The 15747-nt window shown below is 50.0% G+C and overlaps 1 protein-coding gene across 2 annotated transcripts in view; it reads right to left on the minus strand.

The window, feature by feature from the left end:
• The window catches only part of PPARD (peroxisome proliferator activated receptor delta), an 86331-nt gene that overhangs the window by 16085 nt on the left and 54499 nt on the right, over positions 1-15747 (minus strand). For both annotated transcript variants that reach the window (XM_017522244.2, XM_017522247.2), the window contains one exon: positions 730-960. In XM_017522244.2, coding sequence (XP_017377733.1) covers positions 730-859 — 130 coding nt within the window. In that variant the 5' untranslated portion in view covers positions 860-960. The remainder of the gene's footprint in view (positions 1-729; positions 961-15747) is intronic.

The following is a 15747-nucleotide window of genomic DNA, read 5'->3' on the forward strand; positions in this document are numbered from 1 at the left end:
ATACATAAAAGGCAGGGGGAATAGCAGCAGGGAAAGCCAGGGGCTGCATGAATTCTGGGTGCTTTTGAAGGTGAATATAACATGATGATGATGAAGAGGACAGAATAGTACAGGGTACCAGAGAAAACTGTCTACACTGCTGATTAGTAAAGGGGAACCAATAGATAAATAAATAAAGTGAGACAGGAGAAGCTACAACTGTTTGGCTGCATAAAAGTAATATTACTTGAGCTATTCATATTAACGGCTTAGCGTTGTTATGTAATTACGATGCAGCTCAATGATGATGTGTGTAATCAGTGCCAGACCAATTGGACTGTGTGTTGACTGATCATAACAATCTCAGGTACAGCTGATTGTTCTAGTGTGCTGTTAGTGGAGATTGGTCCCAGATGCCTTGTGGTAACAGTGGTGGGAGTACTAACGATGATGATGACATACGCTACAAATGCCCACTCATTTAATTCTCACAAGAGCCCATATCCACATCACCTACCATCCCCTGGCCTGTTTTACAGAAGGATGTGGTGCAGCTTGCTCCAGGCCCCACTGCTGGTGAGTGGCAGAGCAGATCCCCACGCCCTGGGCATGAACCCAGTCTTCTGCCTCCATTCCTTCAGCACTCTGCTACTCTGCACCCCACATGATGGCGTTCGCAGAGGGCCAGGATCCCCACCGCACTGGGCTGTGCCTCCTCTGCCCTGTGTCCCCTGCCAGTCCTCTCCTCACCTGTGTAACTGCTGGAAGGAAGTGGATGCTGTGGTCCCCCATTGAGCTCTGGGGCTCCTTCTGCCTCTGCCACTTCCTCTTTCTCCTCCTCTTCCCGGACCTCAGGGGCTTCCTCCTGTGGCTGCTCCATGGCTGATCTCCCCTCGGTGCCACGCCTGCAGGCCCGGTCATAGCTCTGGCATCGTCTGGGTCTGAACGCAGATGGACCTCTACAGGGTGGTTCCCATCAGCCTGGGCAGAGGAGAAGACAGGAAGAGGTCGGGGGGGCAGTGACAAGGGAAAGGGTGGTGGGCGTGGGGCACGCTTGGGGGCTGCTGTCATGGAAGGGGTTGTTCTGCTCCTGCTCCTTCCCCAGTACCTGTAGTGCTATCCCATGGTCTCTGCTCCTTGTATCACAAGTTACTTGCCCTCCCACCCTTCCCACCTGGCTCTTGTGGTAGGTTTGTGGGGTTTGGAGCAGGCTTCATAAATCAGAGAGGTGACATACCACTGTGCCACCCTTCCCTTCCTCCTGTTCTGAATCTCCAGGAAGCACACTGGAATGACTTGAGGGGCTTTTCCCAACTCTCCAGCCCACCTGGAGATACAGATATGCATCATGCCTCCCAGCCCCCACCCTGTCCCCACCCGCACTCAGGCCCAAGAATCATGGCTGTCCTGAGCGATTGTTCCTGAAGGAGTAAGCCCCATCTTTTCAGCAGTTGGGTGTGGAAAAAAGACATAAAGCACTGCTATTCTCGGATCATGTCGACAGCGGATCTGCAACTAGACCCTCAATAGCAGAGACATCAGACAAAGGAAGATGTGCTCCGTCCTGGAGTCTTTCCAAGGTGACGCCTTACTGGGTGGTGACACCATGGCCACACCACCCAGGAGGAGACAGTTCCAACCCTTAGCAAGTAAAACATTGTCCACAAATGCCACAGTCAAAGATGATAAGAGAGGTACTGTGGAGAGTCTCCCAGCAGGGAAATGTCTGCACCAAACCTTGTGGAAGGATGAGAAGATCTGCTTTAGGAAGATGTTAAGCATCTGCGGGACCTCGCCTCTTGGATATCTTACCCACAGCTCAAACTTAACTTATCCAAGCAGAACCCATCATTTCCCCCAAACCCATTGATCCTCTAGTAATCCTTACTTTAGTGACCCACCTGCCTGTCTACCCACTCATCTGAGCCAGAAGCTGGAGTGATCTGGGATTCCTTCTGCCCTCTCTCCCTGCTCTAGGCCTGCCAACTTGGCTGTACACTGGAATCACTGGGGAATATTTAAAAAGACAGATGTCTGGTAACATCCCCAGAGATTCTCCTTTGATTGGTTTAGGGAGAAGCTTGGACACTGGGGTTCTTATTTTTTAATTCTCCTGGTGATTGTAATGTGCAGCCAAGATTGAGAACCACTCACTTCTTCACAGCAAAGCATTCCAACTGGTAGTAAATCATTCCCTCTCAAAACATCTTAACAGTACCCAATCATTTCCCCCAGGCCTTCCCTCCTTGGACTTAACAATAACTTTGGGGCCTCCTTGAGGGTTGAGGCTGGGAGGAGGAGAGGAGCAGAAAAAATAACTATTGGGTACTAGGCTTAGTACCTGGGTGATGAAATAATCTGTATAACAAATCCTGTGACACAAGTTCACCCATATAACAAATCTGCATGTGTAGCCTGAACCCAAAATAAAACAACAAAAAAACCCTCTCACTGTTTCCCGCGTTTTTGTTGTTGTTTGAGAGTGTCTCACTCCGTCGTCTAGGCTGGAGTGCAGCGGCCCAATCATGGCTCACTGCAGCCTTTATCTCCTGTGCTCAAGCGATTCTCCCAGCTCAGCCACCTGAGTAGCTGGGACTACAGGTGTGCACCACCAAACCCAGCTCATTTATGTATTTTTTGTAGAGATGGGGTTTCCCCATGTTGCCCAGGCTGGCTTTGAAGTCCTGGGCTCAAGCAATCTGCCCACCTTGGCCTATCAAGGTGTTGGAATTACAGGCATGAGCCACTGGCTTAAAAATAATTTTAATTATAATAAAATGAGAAGGCAAAACTTAAAACAATAATGTGAAGATGAGCGGGAGCGATCAACATTCAATCAGCTCAAGTCCCTTTATTTTTCAAAAGATGTCTCAAGATGCCGATGTAGAATTTCCAAATTATTACAGTAGAGTGGGAAAACTTGGAGAGGGTCATGTAAACCTCTAGCTTTGTGACTGAGAAAGCCTCTCAGACAGGAGCAGACCACAGAGATACAACTAAATGAATGTGGGATCCTGGACGAGATCCCGCAGCAGAAAGAGGGCAGCAGCGGAAAAACTGGTAAGGTCTGAACAGCACACTGAGTTTGGTTAATAGTATTATACCAGTATTCCTTAATGTAAGATTTAATCTTAGCTGGGTAAAGGATAGGTGGGGACTCTGTACAATCTCTGCAACTTTTCTGTAACACCAAACTTTTTTCAAAATAGAGTTAGAATTTTAAAAACTTTAAAAAATTTGGTTTTCTGGCTTCTCTTGAAAATTGGGCAAACCTGGCCCCTGGGCACCTGCATGCCTCTGGCACCCACCCCAGAGCTGAGCAATGGCTGCCCACTTGTCTCGCCTCCACTAGTGGCAGTTTCTCCCCTGCAGACCCTACTCATTTACACTGCATTGTAGGGACCTGAGAGTTTGTTTAATATACGTCAGTTCCTCGAGGATCAGTCCCTGACCACTTGCCCCTGGGTGTTAAACTTGGGAAGCACCAGACCCAGAGCACAGGAAATGTTCATAGGTACTGTCCTGCTGGCCCTGTGGCTTTCTCCAAGTGGCAGCTGGGACAGCCACTCCCACGTCTCCCCAGCTCCGTTCTCCTTATGAGTCTCAGTCTTCTCTGGATCAGCGATGTGCCTACCTAAACACTCAATTTCCCAAGCTCTCTTGCAGCTACAGTGTTCATTGGCATAATTCTGACCAGCAATATGTGAACAGAAATCTACCAGGAGGAGCTTCTGAAAAAGCTATTACTTCCTAATAGAAACAAACTTCTGCCCTTCCCATCTTCCTCCTGGAACAGGAATACTATGCCTAGAGGTGTAGCAGCTGCCTTTGGAGCAGCAGAAGACAGGGTAGGAGGTGGGTGGAAAGTCTAAAAGCATCCGGCCACTGTGGCCTCTAGAAGCTGCTGGACGTGCGCTGCAATGGCGACCTCCAGACTGCTTGTTAGGTGAAAAATATCAAACTCGTTTAACCAGGCACTGATTACCAGGTTTCTGTTGCATGCAACCTAACACAATCCTAATTAAAAATAGGAGACACAGAGACACTAGCTAAAAAGGAGAGTACAATTCTGGGATGGAGGTTGGCCACAATACTGGAAAAAGGACTCGGCAATCACCAAGAGCAGTTTGTGACTGCAGTGGCATTAGTCAGCTTTAAAAAAAATATCTAGCCATTATCCAAATAATAAGTACCAGAAACTGATTCTTTATGCTCCACAAGATCGAAAGCCTAGAGATGGAGGAGGCAGGGAAGGGTGAGAAGGGGCCACGGGAGGCTTCAGAAGGGGTGAGTCCCAAGAGAATGAGCAGTGCTAGTGACAAGGGTCCGACGGTGGGACTCCTGAGAACCACGGCACAGTGGCAGTGGAGCCCAGGGTGAGTGGGATGAGGCAATGAGAACACACTCTGTTTCTGGACCCATGTGGCGGGGGTGTCAGTGCACATGGCAGGCTATGGTGATGAAAGCCAGGAAGAGTGGGACATGAAGATGTGGGGTTTCCCCCTTAGCAGGCAGTAACAGAGGAGGAAAAGCTACAATACTGCCTGGTATATATAATTGACAACACAGCCTCTGAGGCTCTGGTGACCCTGGGGAGGACCTGACGGGGCTCCCTGTCAGGTCCAAATCCTGGAGGGAGGGGAGGTAGGCTGACTGAGCTCCCACTATGCTTCAGGTTCTCACTCAAGCCTCAACAGCCCCCATAAAGCCTTAAAGGCCCCCCTTGCAGATGACAACGGTGACAGGCCTGAGGATCCCAACAAGGTGTTTCAGAAAACATGCTGGAGGACAAAGCAGAAAACAGCAGAGCTTCGGACACAGAGGGACTCAAGCCCGGCCAGGCCCTGACAGCTGTGTGCACCGCGCTGTGTTACTTGGCCGAGCCTCAGCTCCCACTCCCACATGTGAACTGTGAGTGGGTTTTTCCACCAGAACTGGGAAAACTGTTCTCAGTTTCAGGAGGTGCAAGTGGCTGCCTCTTAGGTTCAGATGCAGTTCTAGAATATGGCTAGAATTTTGGATTTGGGACCAGGGTCTCTTGTTCCCATGCTGACATCTCTCCCCAGCCTGGAATTGTCTCTTCTGGTTGTGACCTCTCAAGGACACCAGCAAAGAGGGAGGGGAGCTATAGCCTGGCTGTTCTAAAACCTACACACATCCCTTGGGCTGCTCCTATTTAGACTGAACCACTGTGCTGCAGCCTATCCCGGCATTTTGCCAGAAGCCTTCCATTTTCACATGGCCTCAATGCTCCATCTACAGCTGAGGTCTGCCATCTACCCCAAGCCAAGGCTGCTCCCTACACACTGTTCTCAGCTTGCCTGGCCAGGAGCAAATGACCCCTACACTCTCTCCCCTGACCCACTGGACCTAGGCCCACTGTCTGGATTTTCTCAGATAGCTGCTACCCCACCTACCACTATTCCTGCAACAAACCCTATTCTCCTCTTCCTTTAATCAGCCCTGGCACTAAAGATAGCACGGCCTGGGCTGGGCACGGTGTCTCACACCTGTAATCCCAGCACTTTGGGAGGCTGAGGCAGGCAGATCACATGAGGCTAGGAGTTCAAGACCAGCCTGAGCAACATGGTGAAACCCCATCTCTACTAAAAATACAAAAATTAGCTAGATGTGGTGGTGTACGTCTGTAATCCAGCTACTCGGGAGGCTGAGGCACGAGAATCACTTGAACCTGGGAGGCAGAGGTTTCAGTGAGCCAAGATCGTACCACTGCACTCCAACCTGAGGACAGATCGAGACCCTGTCTCAAAAACAAAGAAAGTTTGTGCACAGTGGCTCATGCCTGTAATCCCAGCACTTCGGGAGGCCGAGGTGTGTGGATCACTTGAGGTCAGGTGTTCAAGACCAGCCTGGCCAACATCGTGAAACCCATCTCTACTAAAAATTCAAAAATTAGCCGGGCGTGGTGGCACACACCTGTAATCCCAGCTACTTCTACTTGGGTGGCTGAGGCATGAGAATCGCTTGAACCCAGGAGGCAGAGGTTGCAGTGAGCTGAGATTGCTCCACTGCACTCCAGCCTGGGTGACAGAGGAGACTGTCTCAAAACAACGACAACCACAACACAGCCCGGCACTGTTTAATTTGTATGCTGGCAAAAAACCCTGGCTTCTTTTTGGCCTGGGTCCCAGTGTTGGCTATCACCCCTCTCCACCCCCCAGCACTGTGCCAGAGCCAGAAGCCCTCTGATCATATCACAGCTTTGCCCCATTTAAGAGGTTGGAGCTTGAGACCCTCAGACAAGAAAAGGGCCCTGCAGCCAGAATGAGGGGGCACGAATGCAGCAATGTAGCCCCTCACCAAAAAGTAGTCTCTAGCAAAGAATTTCTTGTGGCCAGGCTCAGGGGAAGGGCGGGGGACTCACACCTGTAACCCCTGCATTCTGGGAGGCTGAGGCGGGTAGATCACCTGAGGTCAGGAGTTCAAGACTAGCCTGGCCATCATGGCGAAACCCCATCTCTACTAAAAAAAAAACAAAAATTAGCTGGGTGTGGTGGCATGCACTTGTAATTCCAGCTACTCAAGAGGCTAAGGCAAGAGAATCACTTGAACCTGGGAGATGGAGGTTGCAGTGAGCCACAATCGTGCCACTGCACTCCAGCCCAGGCAATAGAACAAGACTCTGTCTCAAAAAATAAAAATAAAAGAATTTCTTGCAAAACAAACCCCTGGACTACTCCAATTCTGGCATACATGCATACACACACACACACACACACACACACACACACGCCTGTAGTGCACATGTAGCCCCATGCTCCCATTCCAATATCCACTGTCTGGCCCCAAGAAGAAACTCAGCGCTGTGGAGAGCTTAGGTGCAGAGAGGGGCACGACTTTATTCATTGCCCATTGGCAGGTGAATTTCATGGGCAGTGGTAGTTAGGAGCTTAATCCAAATGACCCAGAGCTCGAGAGAGACCTGGTCTGGGGCCAGAGCAACTAAGCCACCTGGGGTCCAGTCCTTCCCACCATGTCCAGTTGTCTCCCTTCCCCCTCTCTGCTAGGAGTAGGGAGGGGCTCGCTTTCAGGGCAGCCCTCTGTACTCCTGGTCAGCTGGGCAACCCCCAAGTGCCTTGTACTCCTTGTGGTGACTCAGGAGTTTCCCTGATGTCCACTAGCAGGCTGCATGGTGTGGGAACATTTCTGCCCTATCCAGAGGATGAGTGGGGATGGTCAGTGTGCCAGGGGCCTCCATGGGCTCCATCTGTCACATGGTACAGCCTGATGGGCCTTCTTCCTGTACCAGAGCCTAAGCTGAGTCACCACCTCCATCACAATGGTATCAGCTTCCCTTTTCCAAGGACTTATTACAACTATGCTCTGTGTATATTGACAAATATAATCCTTACAACAACCCTAAGAGGCAAGTACTATTATTATCCCCATTTAACTGATGTGGAAATTATGGCACAGAGAGGGAAAGTAATTGGCTCAAGGTCACGCAGTAACTAGGGAAACAGGATTTGAGTCAAGGCAGGTTGGCTCAAGTCTTAGCCACTCTATTGTGTGCCTCATACATGGTGCTGGTTAAGGCTGGACCAGAAGCTGGCATGTCCTTGCCCAGCTGGGGCCCCTCAGCCTCAGTCTGGAGCTATCAACTGAATCCTGTCTGACTGCCAGTCCCCAGCTGTTTCTGTCGAGAACACTTTGGTCAAAGCCCTTCTGGACATTACTGCCAGAAAATGACCCCTGAGTGCCACAGGCTCTGGTCCTTGCCTCCCTCTCCAGCCCTATCTGCTTGCCCTGCCCCCCCTACTTGCCCCATGATCCGGCATCACTCCTTGAGCATAGAGGCTTGCACTGTCATCTACCAGGAATGCTGCCCCCTCCACTAGCTAAGACCTTCTCTCCTTCAAGACCTGCCAGTGCCTCTTCCGGGAACCTCTCCTGGATTAGCTCTATTCTGTTCCTTCTCACCACAACCCTGGCCCAGGCCCTCCAGATCTGCAACCACTACACCAAACTGCCATGTCTGCTAACTGCTCTGGCCTCACCATGTTATCAGTTTCCCAGAGAATGCCCTGCATCTTACTGAGGTAGGTCCCGGCACCTGGCACGGTGCCTGGCATTTAGTGGGTGCTCAACATACACTTGCTGAATGAATAAATATACTAAAAACATGAGCCTTAGCCACACTATTTTGAGTTGCAGCACTTGCCACTGTATCAGTTTTTATATATTACTGCCATCGAGATGCAATACTCCAAAGAACTTAATTCTGTCAGCTTCAGTGAGGCCTGGGTTCAAACCCTGGCTCATCCCTCCCACTTTATGACTTGGGGAAGATACTAAAACTGGGATACTACCACCTAACCTGAGAGGCTGCTGTGTGGAATAAGGAACGATGCAGTAACTGGTAAGGGTCCTACAAATAAGGACCACGGCGGCTGCTACTATTATCATCATTCGTGGCTTGTGTTAAGGGATTGTATGGTGATATTCCAGCTCTAGAAATGTGCTAGCCTGCTGAACCCCAAGGGACCTCCACAGACAGAGCTTCTTAGACCCTGCCTCACCATCAACTGTGGGGAGAGAGCTGGCAGGGAGCTCCCTACCCAGCACAAGCTTCTTTTTTCAGGGAGAAGGGCCTAAACCTTCCTCCACCTGCCCCACATGCGGGTGACCCAGTTGCTGTGATCTTTTCCTTCCTCCCACACTGCAGGGTAATAAAGGGCAGCCTCTGGATGCAGGACAGAGGTTGCTCCATCTCCGTGGCAGGTGCTTTTGGGAACAGAAGTGAGGGACGCCATGGGAGAATGGGTCTGGCTGATAATCTCCCAACCTTTCCTATCAATCATTAATCCAAGTGCTGACCTAGTGCCCTGGTTTTCTAGGGCAGCAACTCTGCCGTGTTCTCTGCTTACTATTTGCCAATTCAGGTCACTCCACCCTCTTAAGGACACAGGAGAAGGCCGTGTGGCCTTCTAGCTGGCCAGAGTCACCCCAGAGAGTCACCTGAGGCCAAACCCCAGGAGTGGCCTGGGGCTGGTCTTGTTCAGAGAGTGCCAGAACGAGAAGAGGCCACCCACGCATGCTACAATTCTTCCCATTGCCCCAAGATGCAGCCCCTAGGAACAACCCAGCCTCCAGGGCTGGAGAATGTCCTGGAGAAGAGACCAGAGACAAGAGGGTACTCTTCACCAGGGATAGGAAAGCTGCCACAGAAGGGGGCCTTGGGTGTGGCCGCCCACCCACCCACAGTAGGGAGAAAGAGGCACCCAGATCCCTGCATCAACTCTCCACTGGGAACACTAATGTGCTGACTGCCTCCAACTGTAGCCACTGAAGACTGTGAAAACGCTAAAAATCTGTGGTTTTCACAAACAAGAGAAGCTCAGCAATGTCAAAGCACATACATATGCATAGAAACAAAACTGAAAAGACGTGGCCAGTACAACGGTACTCTTCTCTGAGGGGTGAAGCTGTAGCTGATTTTTATTTTCTTAATTATATTTTCCTACGTTATCCAGTTTCTTCACAGTAGTATGGGATACTTTCATAATCCAGGGTTGGTTGAGGGAAGGGGGAGACATTTTAAAAACCAAATAAAATGCTGAGAGATGACAATGAGGTAAAGGAAAGGCCTGCCCAGGTCCCAGGAGAGACCTAGCTCTCTCCTCCTGAAGGTTTAATGGGCCTGAGGCCCCCCACGCTGCTTGGGCAGGGCTTCCGAGGTAGGGTGGTTCTGCCGGCAGGCAGAGAGACACACTGGGGACCGGTCCAGAGCCCTTCTCAGCTAAGACCACAGGGGCTATGGTTGGACATTGTCCCTGCTCCTTTGCCCTTCTTCTGGTCCCTGCCAGCTGCTTTCATTCACTCGTTCAACAAATATTTGTCAAGTACCTACCACCATGTGCCAGGCTACATTAGCCAGCAGTAACCAGGGCTCTGAAGGACAAATGCCAAGCACGGGACAGCACTCAGAGCACGAGTCTGGTGCGGTGGTCAAGAGAAGCTTTCCTGAGGACCTTACACAGCCTTTGACCCAGGCAGGCTGAGTGGGATTCCGGGGTGATAGAAACAGAGATATGAAGAGGCCCAAGGAAGGAGAACCCAGGCTGTCTGTGGGTAGAGAGAAGGGCCGTGGCCAGAGGTCACTCAGGGTCTTGAAGGGGTAAGCTGAGGATGTGGGTGTTTATTCTAGGGGCCTAGAATAAACAGAGAGCCTAGCAGGGTTATGAAGAGGATGGGAAGGAACAGAGCTGCATTTTTACAAAGATCTTTCAGGCTGCTATAAAGGGCAGACTGGAGACGATTTCAGCCAGGCTCGGAGGAGCAAGGGTTACAGCAAACCTGGCAAGGGAGTCAGCGGGAGGGGAAGGCCACCTCCCAGAGCCCTGCAAGGTCTGGGAAGCAGCTGCCTGTTCTGTTCCCGGGAAGACCCAGGCTGAGGAGTTGAGGGATGGGGCCCTGACTCATAGCTGAGTACCTCTCTGGCTGCCCCACCTGTGTCCTCACTGAGTAAAATGTCAGAATTAGATCATCTCCAAGGCTCATTCCTGCTCTGCCCTCCCAGGCTCCAGCCTCCCATAGGTCCTCGTCTCACTGATTCCCGACTATGACACACACAGGTATCTGGGGAGCAGACGTGGCACTTGTCACTGCTTAGCATGAGGACAACTGACACTAATAGCCACACTCCCAGGCTTGACAACTCCACCCAAGCCCCTCACACCTCTGACACAGAGCTCTTGTGACCAGAATGCCAACTACAGGTCAACAGCCCTGCTCTAGGGGCTCTGTGGTTACAGAGTGTGGACACCACAGACACCACCACTTATACCTTTTTTTTTTTTTTTTTTTTTTGAGACAAGATCTTCCTGTCACCCAGGCTAGAGTGCAGTGGCACAATCATAGCTCACTGCAGCCTCGATTTCCTGGGCTCAGGTGATTCTCCCATCTCAGAGTAGCTGGGACCACAGGTGCACACCATCACGCCCGACTAACTTTTGTATTTTTTGTAGATAAAATACAACTTTTATCTAAGTTTTATGAATTTTATCTGGGTTTTCACCATGTTGCCCAGGCTGGTCTTGAACTCCTGGGCTCAAGTGATCTGCCCGCCTTGGCCTCCCAAAATGCTGGGATTACAGGCGTGAGCCACCGCACCCAGCTACTGTTTTCCTTTCAAACAATGAAGACTAGGACAGCCTTTAAGAGCACCTGGCTAGCTCAGTTGGTGGAGCATGAGACTCAAGTTCCTGAAGTGCTTTCAGGTACATCACACCTCATTTAATCGATCAAGTGAGATGAGGGAAGGCAGGGCCATTTCATTTATCACTACACCACCCACTCTGAGGGAAAATCTGGCTGGCTCTTGCTGGCCTGTGAATGCTTTGGATGAGGGGACCAAGGCTGGTGGTAAGAAGGGCAGCCACTTGAGTGGGTGGCCAGCAGGCCCCACGAGAGACCATGAAAGCCCAGGAGAAATGGGACGTACAACTGCAGGAGGGAGGCAGGAATAGGGATCTGCAGGGCTGAGTGACTTCTGAACCTTCCCAGGGAGAGAGGAGACACAGAAAAATCCCACGGCTAAGCCATGATTGGTCAGGAGAACCCACGGATCTCAAGTTCAAGTCTCACCTAAAACATTCATGTTCTTTGACCCTAAAATTCCCCTCACAGGAAAACAAACTGGGTTGCTTACTGCAATGTTATTTACATAAAGATCATGATTCCCAAGAAAATAACTAGAAAAAGAATAGAAGAACGTTCCCCTGTATGAATAGGGTATAGGTGATTTGGGTTTTTTAAAAAACGTCATTGTACTTTTTTTTTTTTTTGAGACAAAGTCTTGCTCTGTCATTAGGCTGGAGTGCAGCGGTGTGACCTTGGTTCACTGCAGCCTCCGCTTACTAGGCTCAAGCAATCTTCCTACCACAGCCTCCCGAGTAGCTGGGACTACAGATGTATGCCACCATGCCCAGGCAATTTTTGTATTTTTAGTAGAGATGGGTTTTCATCATGTTGGCCAGGCTGGTCTTGAACTGAACTCCTCAAATGATCCTCCCTCCTTGGCATCTTAAAGTGCTGGAATTACAGGCGTGAGCCACCATGCCTGGCTTTTTTTTTTTTGACAGAGTCTTACTCTGTCACCCAGGCTAGGTACAGTGGTGCGATTTCAGCTCACCGCAATCTCTGTCCCCTGGGTTCAGGTGATTCTTCTGCCTCAGCCTCCCAAGTAGCTGGGATGACAGGCACCTGCCACCACACCCAGCTAATTTTTGTATTTTTAGTAGAAATGGGTTTCACTAGCCCCAGGCTAGTCTTGAACACTTCACCTCAAGTGATCCACTTACCTTGGCTTCCCAAAGTGTTAGAATTACAGGCGTGAGCCACCATGCTTGGTCTCTTTTTTTTTTTTTTTTTTTTTGAGACTGGGTCTCACTTTGTTGCCCGGGTTGGAGTGCAATGGCTCAATCCTGGCTCACTGCAACCTCTGCCTCTTGGATTCGATCAATTCTCCCACCTCAGACTCCCATAGCTGGGACTACAGACACGTGTTACCACGCCTGGCTAATGCTTGTATTTTTGGTAGAGTCAGCGTTTCACCATGTTGACCAGGCTGATTTTAAACTCATGACCTCAAGTGATTTGCCCACCTTGGCCTCCCAAAGTACTGGGATTACAGGCGTGAGCCACCACACCCGGCTAATGTCACTGTGCTTTTAAACTTTCGGTAACAAACACTTATGATCTTCATTTTACTTGACCCAGGACAGCATGTGATATGACTGCTCGATTCCTCCTCCTCCACACCTTCTCTTCACTTGGCTCCCTCCCAGGTTTTCCTCTGTTATCACTGGCTATCCTTATCAATCTCCTTTGTTGGTCCCTGTTAGCAATTTTCTTCCTAATCTCTAAAGGTCTCTTTCATTCTCCATCTCCACTTCCTCTCTCTATGATCTTATGACAGCTCGTGCGTTCCAATGCCTTCTGTATGCTGATGATTCCCAAACTTATTTATCTAGGCCAGCTTCTCTGACACCTCCACATGGATGTCCAATGGTGGCACAAGCCTAACACATCCCAAACTGAGCCCTGGACCTTCCCCGCATGGTCTCTCTCATCTCAGGTAATGAAAACTCCAACCTTCCAATTAAAGTCAATGAATCTTGATGGCTTTGCCTTTTTTTTTTTTTTTTTTTTTTTTTAAGGTGGAGTCTTGCTCTGTCGCCAGGCTGGAGTACAGTGGCGCAATCTCAGCTAACTGCAACCTCTACCTCCTGGGTTCAAGTGACTCTTCCGCCTCAGCCTCCCGAGTAGCTGGGACCACAGGTGCATGCCACCACGCCCGGCTAATTTTTGTATTTTTAGTAGAGATGGGGTTTCACCATGTTGGCCAGGACTCGATCTCTTGACCTCGTGATCTGCACACCTCAGCCTCCCATTTGCCTTTAATAAATATATAGAATCTCATCACTTCTCACCACCTCTACTGCTATGACCCTGGTCCCAGACAACACCATCTGGGTCTATCAAATCCTTCCTGGAGCTTCCTACCTCAGAGAAAACGCCCATCTTGATACCTGCCAGCAGGTCTTCTGGAAGTGGTACCCCTGCCTGCTCCACTCCTTCTGGTACATTAAGCACCAGGCACACAGCCTCCTTCTGGCCTAAACACAGGGGGCATATCCTGCCTTGGGTGGGCCTTTGCAGCTGCTGTTCTCCCTAGCTGAAGTTCTTTCCCCAGTTACCCATCTCCACGGCTCACTGCTTCACCTCCTTCAGGTCTTTTCTCAAATGCGGCCATCTCAGTGAGGCCCTCCCTGGCTTCCCTATTTCAAACCAGCACAGTCCTCCCTCAGGTACCTCCATCTCCCTTCCCTGCTTCAACTTTCTCCATTCGTCTTACTGCTCTCTGGCAGAGTATATGCATATTTTCTCGTTTGTTTAGTGCTTGTCTCTTCCCAAAGAATATAAGCCCTAAGAGGCAGAGATTTTTGTCTGTTGTTAGATTCACATAATCAAGTATTAGAGGAGCAACTGGCATAATTGGAAAAAGGATGTCTGTTCACCATGCAACTTGAAGCAGTCTTGTAGAGATAATTGCCCATGGGCTTCAGTTTTCCAGGGGCATCTGACCCTGCTTTCCAGACCCTCTCCAGGTCATTCCAGACCCTTCAAAGAAGCAGCTCATCAGATGAGCATAAATTGGTAGAAATGTGGTGGAGGGTGAATGTAGAAGCAGCTGGCTGAAGGGCCTGGCTGTGGTCTGGCTAGTCCTTTTGCTAATCTGCCAAGTGACCCTGGGGTTGGTGGTTCTGTGGTGGTGGCAGGGGCGAGGGGGCCTTCATTTTTCCCACGAGGAGGCAGCACTGGTGCTTTTTCCTCCCTTAAACTCTACAATCTTCTCACTAAGACCCCAAGGCTACTATTATTACTCAATGGAGGGAGGTGTCCCTGACTCAGAGTCCTAGGTCAGACCCAGGGTGGGGGTGGGGCGATGATGACAAATCCCTGGGTGCCTTTAAAACCGCCTATATTGAGGGAGAAAGGTAAGACCAGTCATAGGACAGACTGTGCACAACGAGGGAAGAGTGAAGGGCAGCTGAGTCCTAAGAAGGAGGAAATTGCCTCTGGAGGCCTCAGGGAAGGTTCAAGGTCAAGAAGAGTTAGGTCACCAAGATGATCTGAAAAGTACACTATACTAATTACAGAAAATACTGCTGGGCACAGCAGCTGGGCAGGGAGGTTGAGATGGGAGGACTGCTTGAGCCCAGTAGTTCCAGACCAGCCTGGGCAACACAGCAAGACCCTGTCTCATTTTTTAGTAAAAAAAAAAACAAATTTAAAGAAAAAGAAACAAAATACAAAGAAGAAAATAAAGATTGAGGGGTAGGGTGTTCTAGATAGGGGAAATATAGGATCCTAGGCCCAGGAGAGGAAGATAGAGAAAGAAACAAGGAGACAGGGAGGCAGGGAATGGCAAAGGCTGGGGAAGCAGGCCACACCAAACGCATGCAGAAGACCTGCTACAACTCTTCTTACATGGAGCCTACCCAGCTTGTGTGCGAATCAAACAGGGCATAGCACCTCCATGTGCCAGGCGTTGTTCTAAGCTGATTTCATGGATCACTCCTTTAGGTTTTGCAAGTGGACTATAAGGCAGGTACCATTATCATCCCCATTTACAGATGAGAAAATTGGAGCGTGGAAGAGTGAGCTAACTTCAAGACTCTAGGAGCCAGGAGTCAGGGGCCAGTAAACCATGAGAGGAGGCGCTCTCCACCACTCCACTGTACTGCCTCTCACTGCCATTCCTGAACTCTAACGCCAAAAAGCTGTTCTGCATCCTGACCGATTAGACTCTCCCTTCAACTCACTGCCATTCTTGGTCCTGTGCCGCCTGGCCCCTGGTCACCAAGTCTCGGTCTGCACCTTTTCCTCCCCAAACCCATCTTCTCTAGGTGGAATCTCTCAGTCACTGCATTTGGTAATTGACAGGCTTCCAAACCCTCTTCCTTAGTTCATCACGTCCTCTTGATGTGTAGCTCCTAACACTCCCTGGAAGTAAGATGAAGCCCAAGTGTTAAAATGACATGTCCTACTGCTTATGGTCCACTAGGATTCCCAGGCAGACCAGCTGCCACTGCCCAAACATCGAATCAGGCCTTCCTGTGCTTATGGAAATAGAAGGGGGCCCCTTCACACCCACCCCTTCCAAAGGGTTATCCTGTTGTTCCTGACCTGTCATTAGAGTTCTTGGACAGTTTTCTAAGCCCTATTCTGTTCTCTAAGGTG

This window comes from Cebus imitator, unplaced genomic scaffold (genome assembly GCF_001604975.1).
Source record: "Cebus imitator isolate Cc_AM_T3 unplaced genomic scaffold, Cebus_imitator-1.0 Scaffold24, whole genome shotgun sequence".
NCBI classification, from domain to species: domain Eukaryota; kingdom Metazoa; phylum Chordata; class Mammalia; order Primates; family Cebidae; genus Cebus; species Cebus imitator.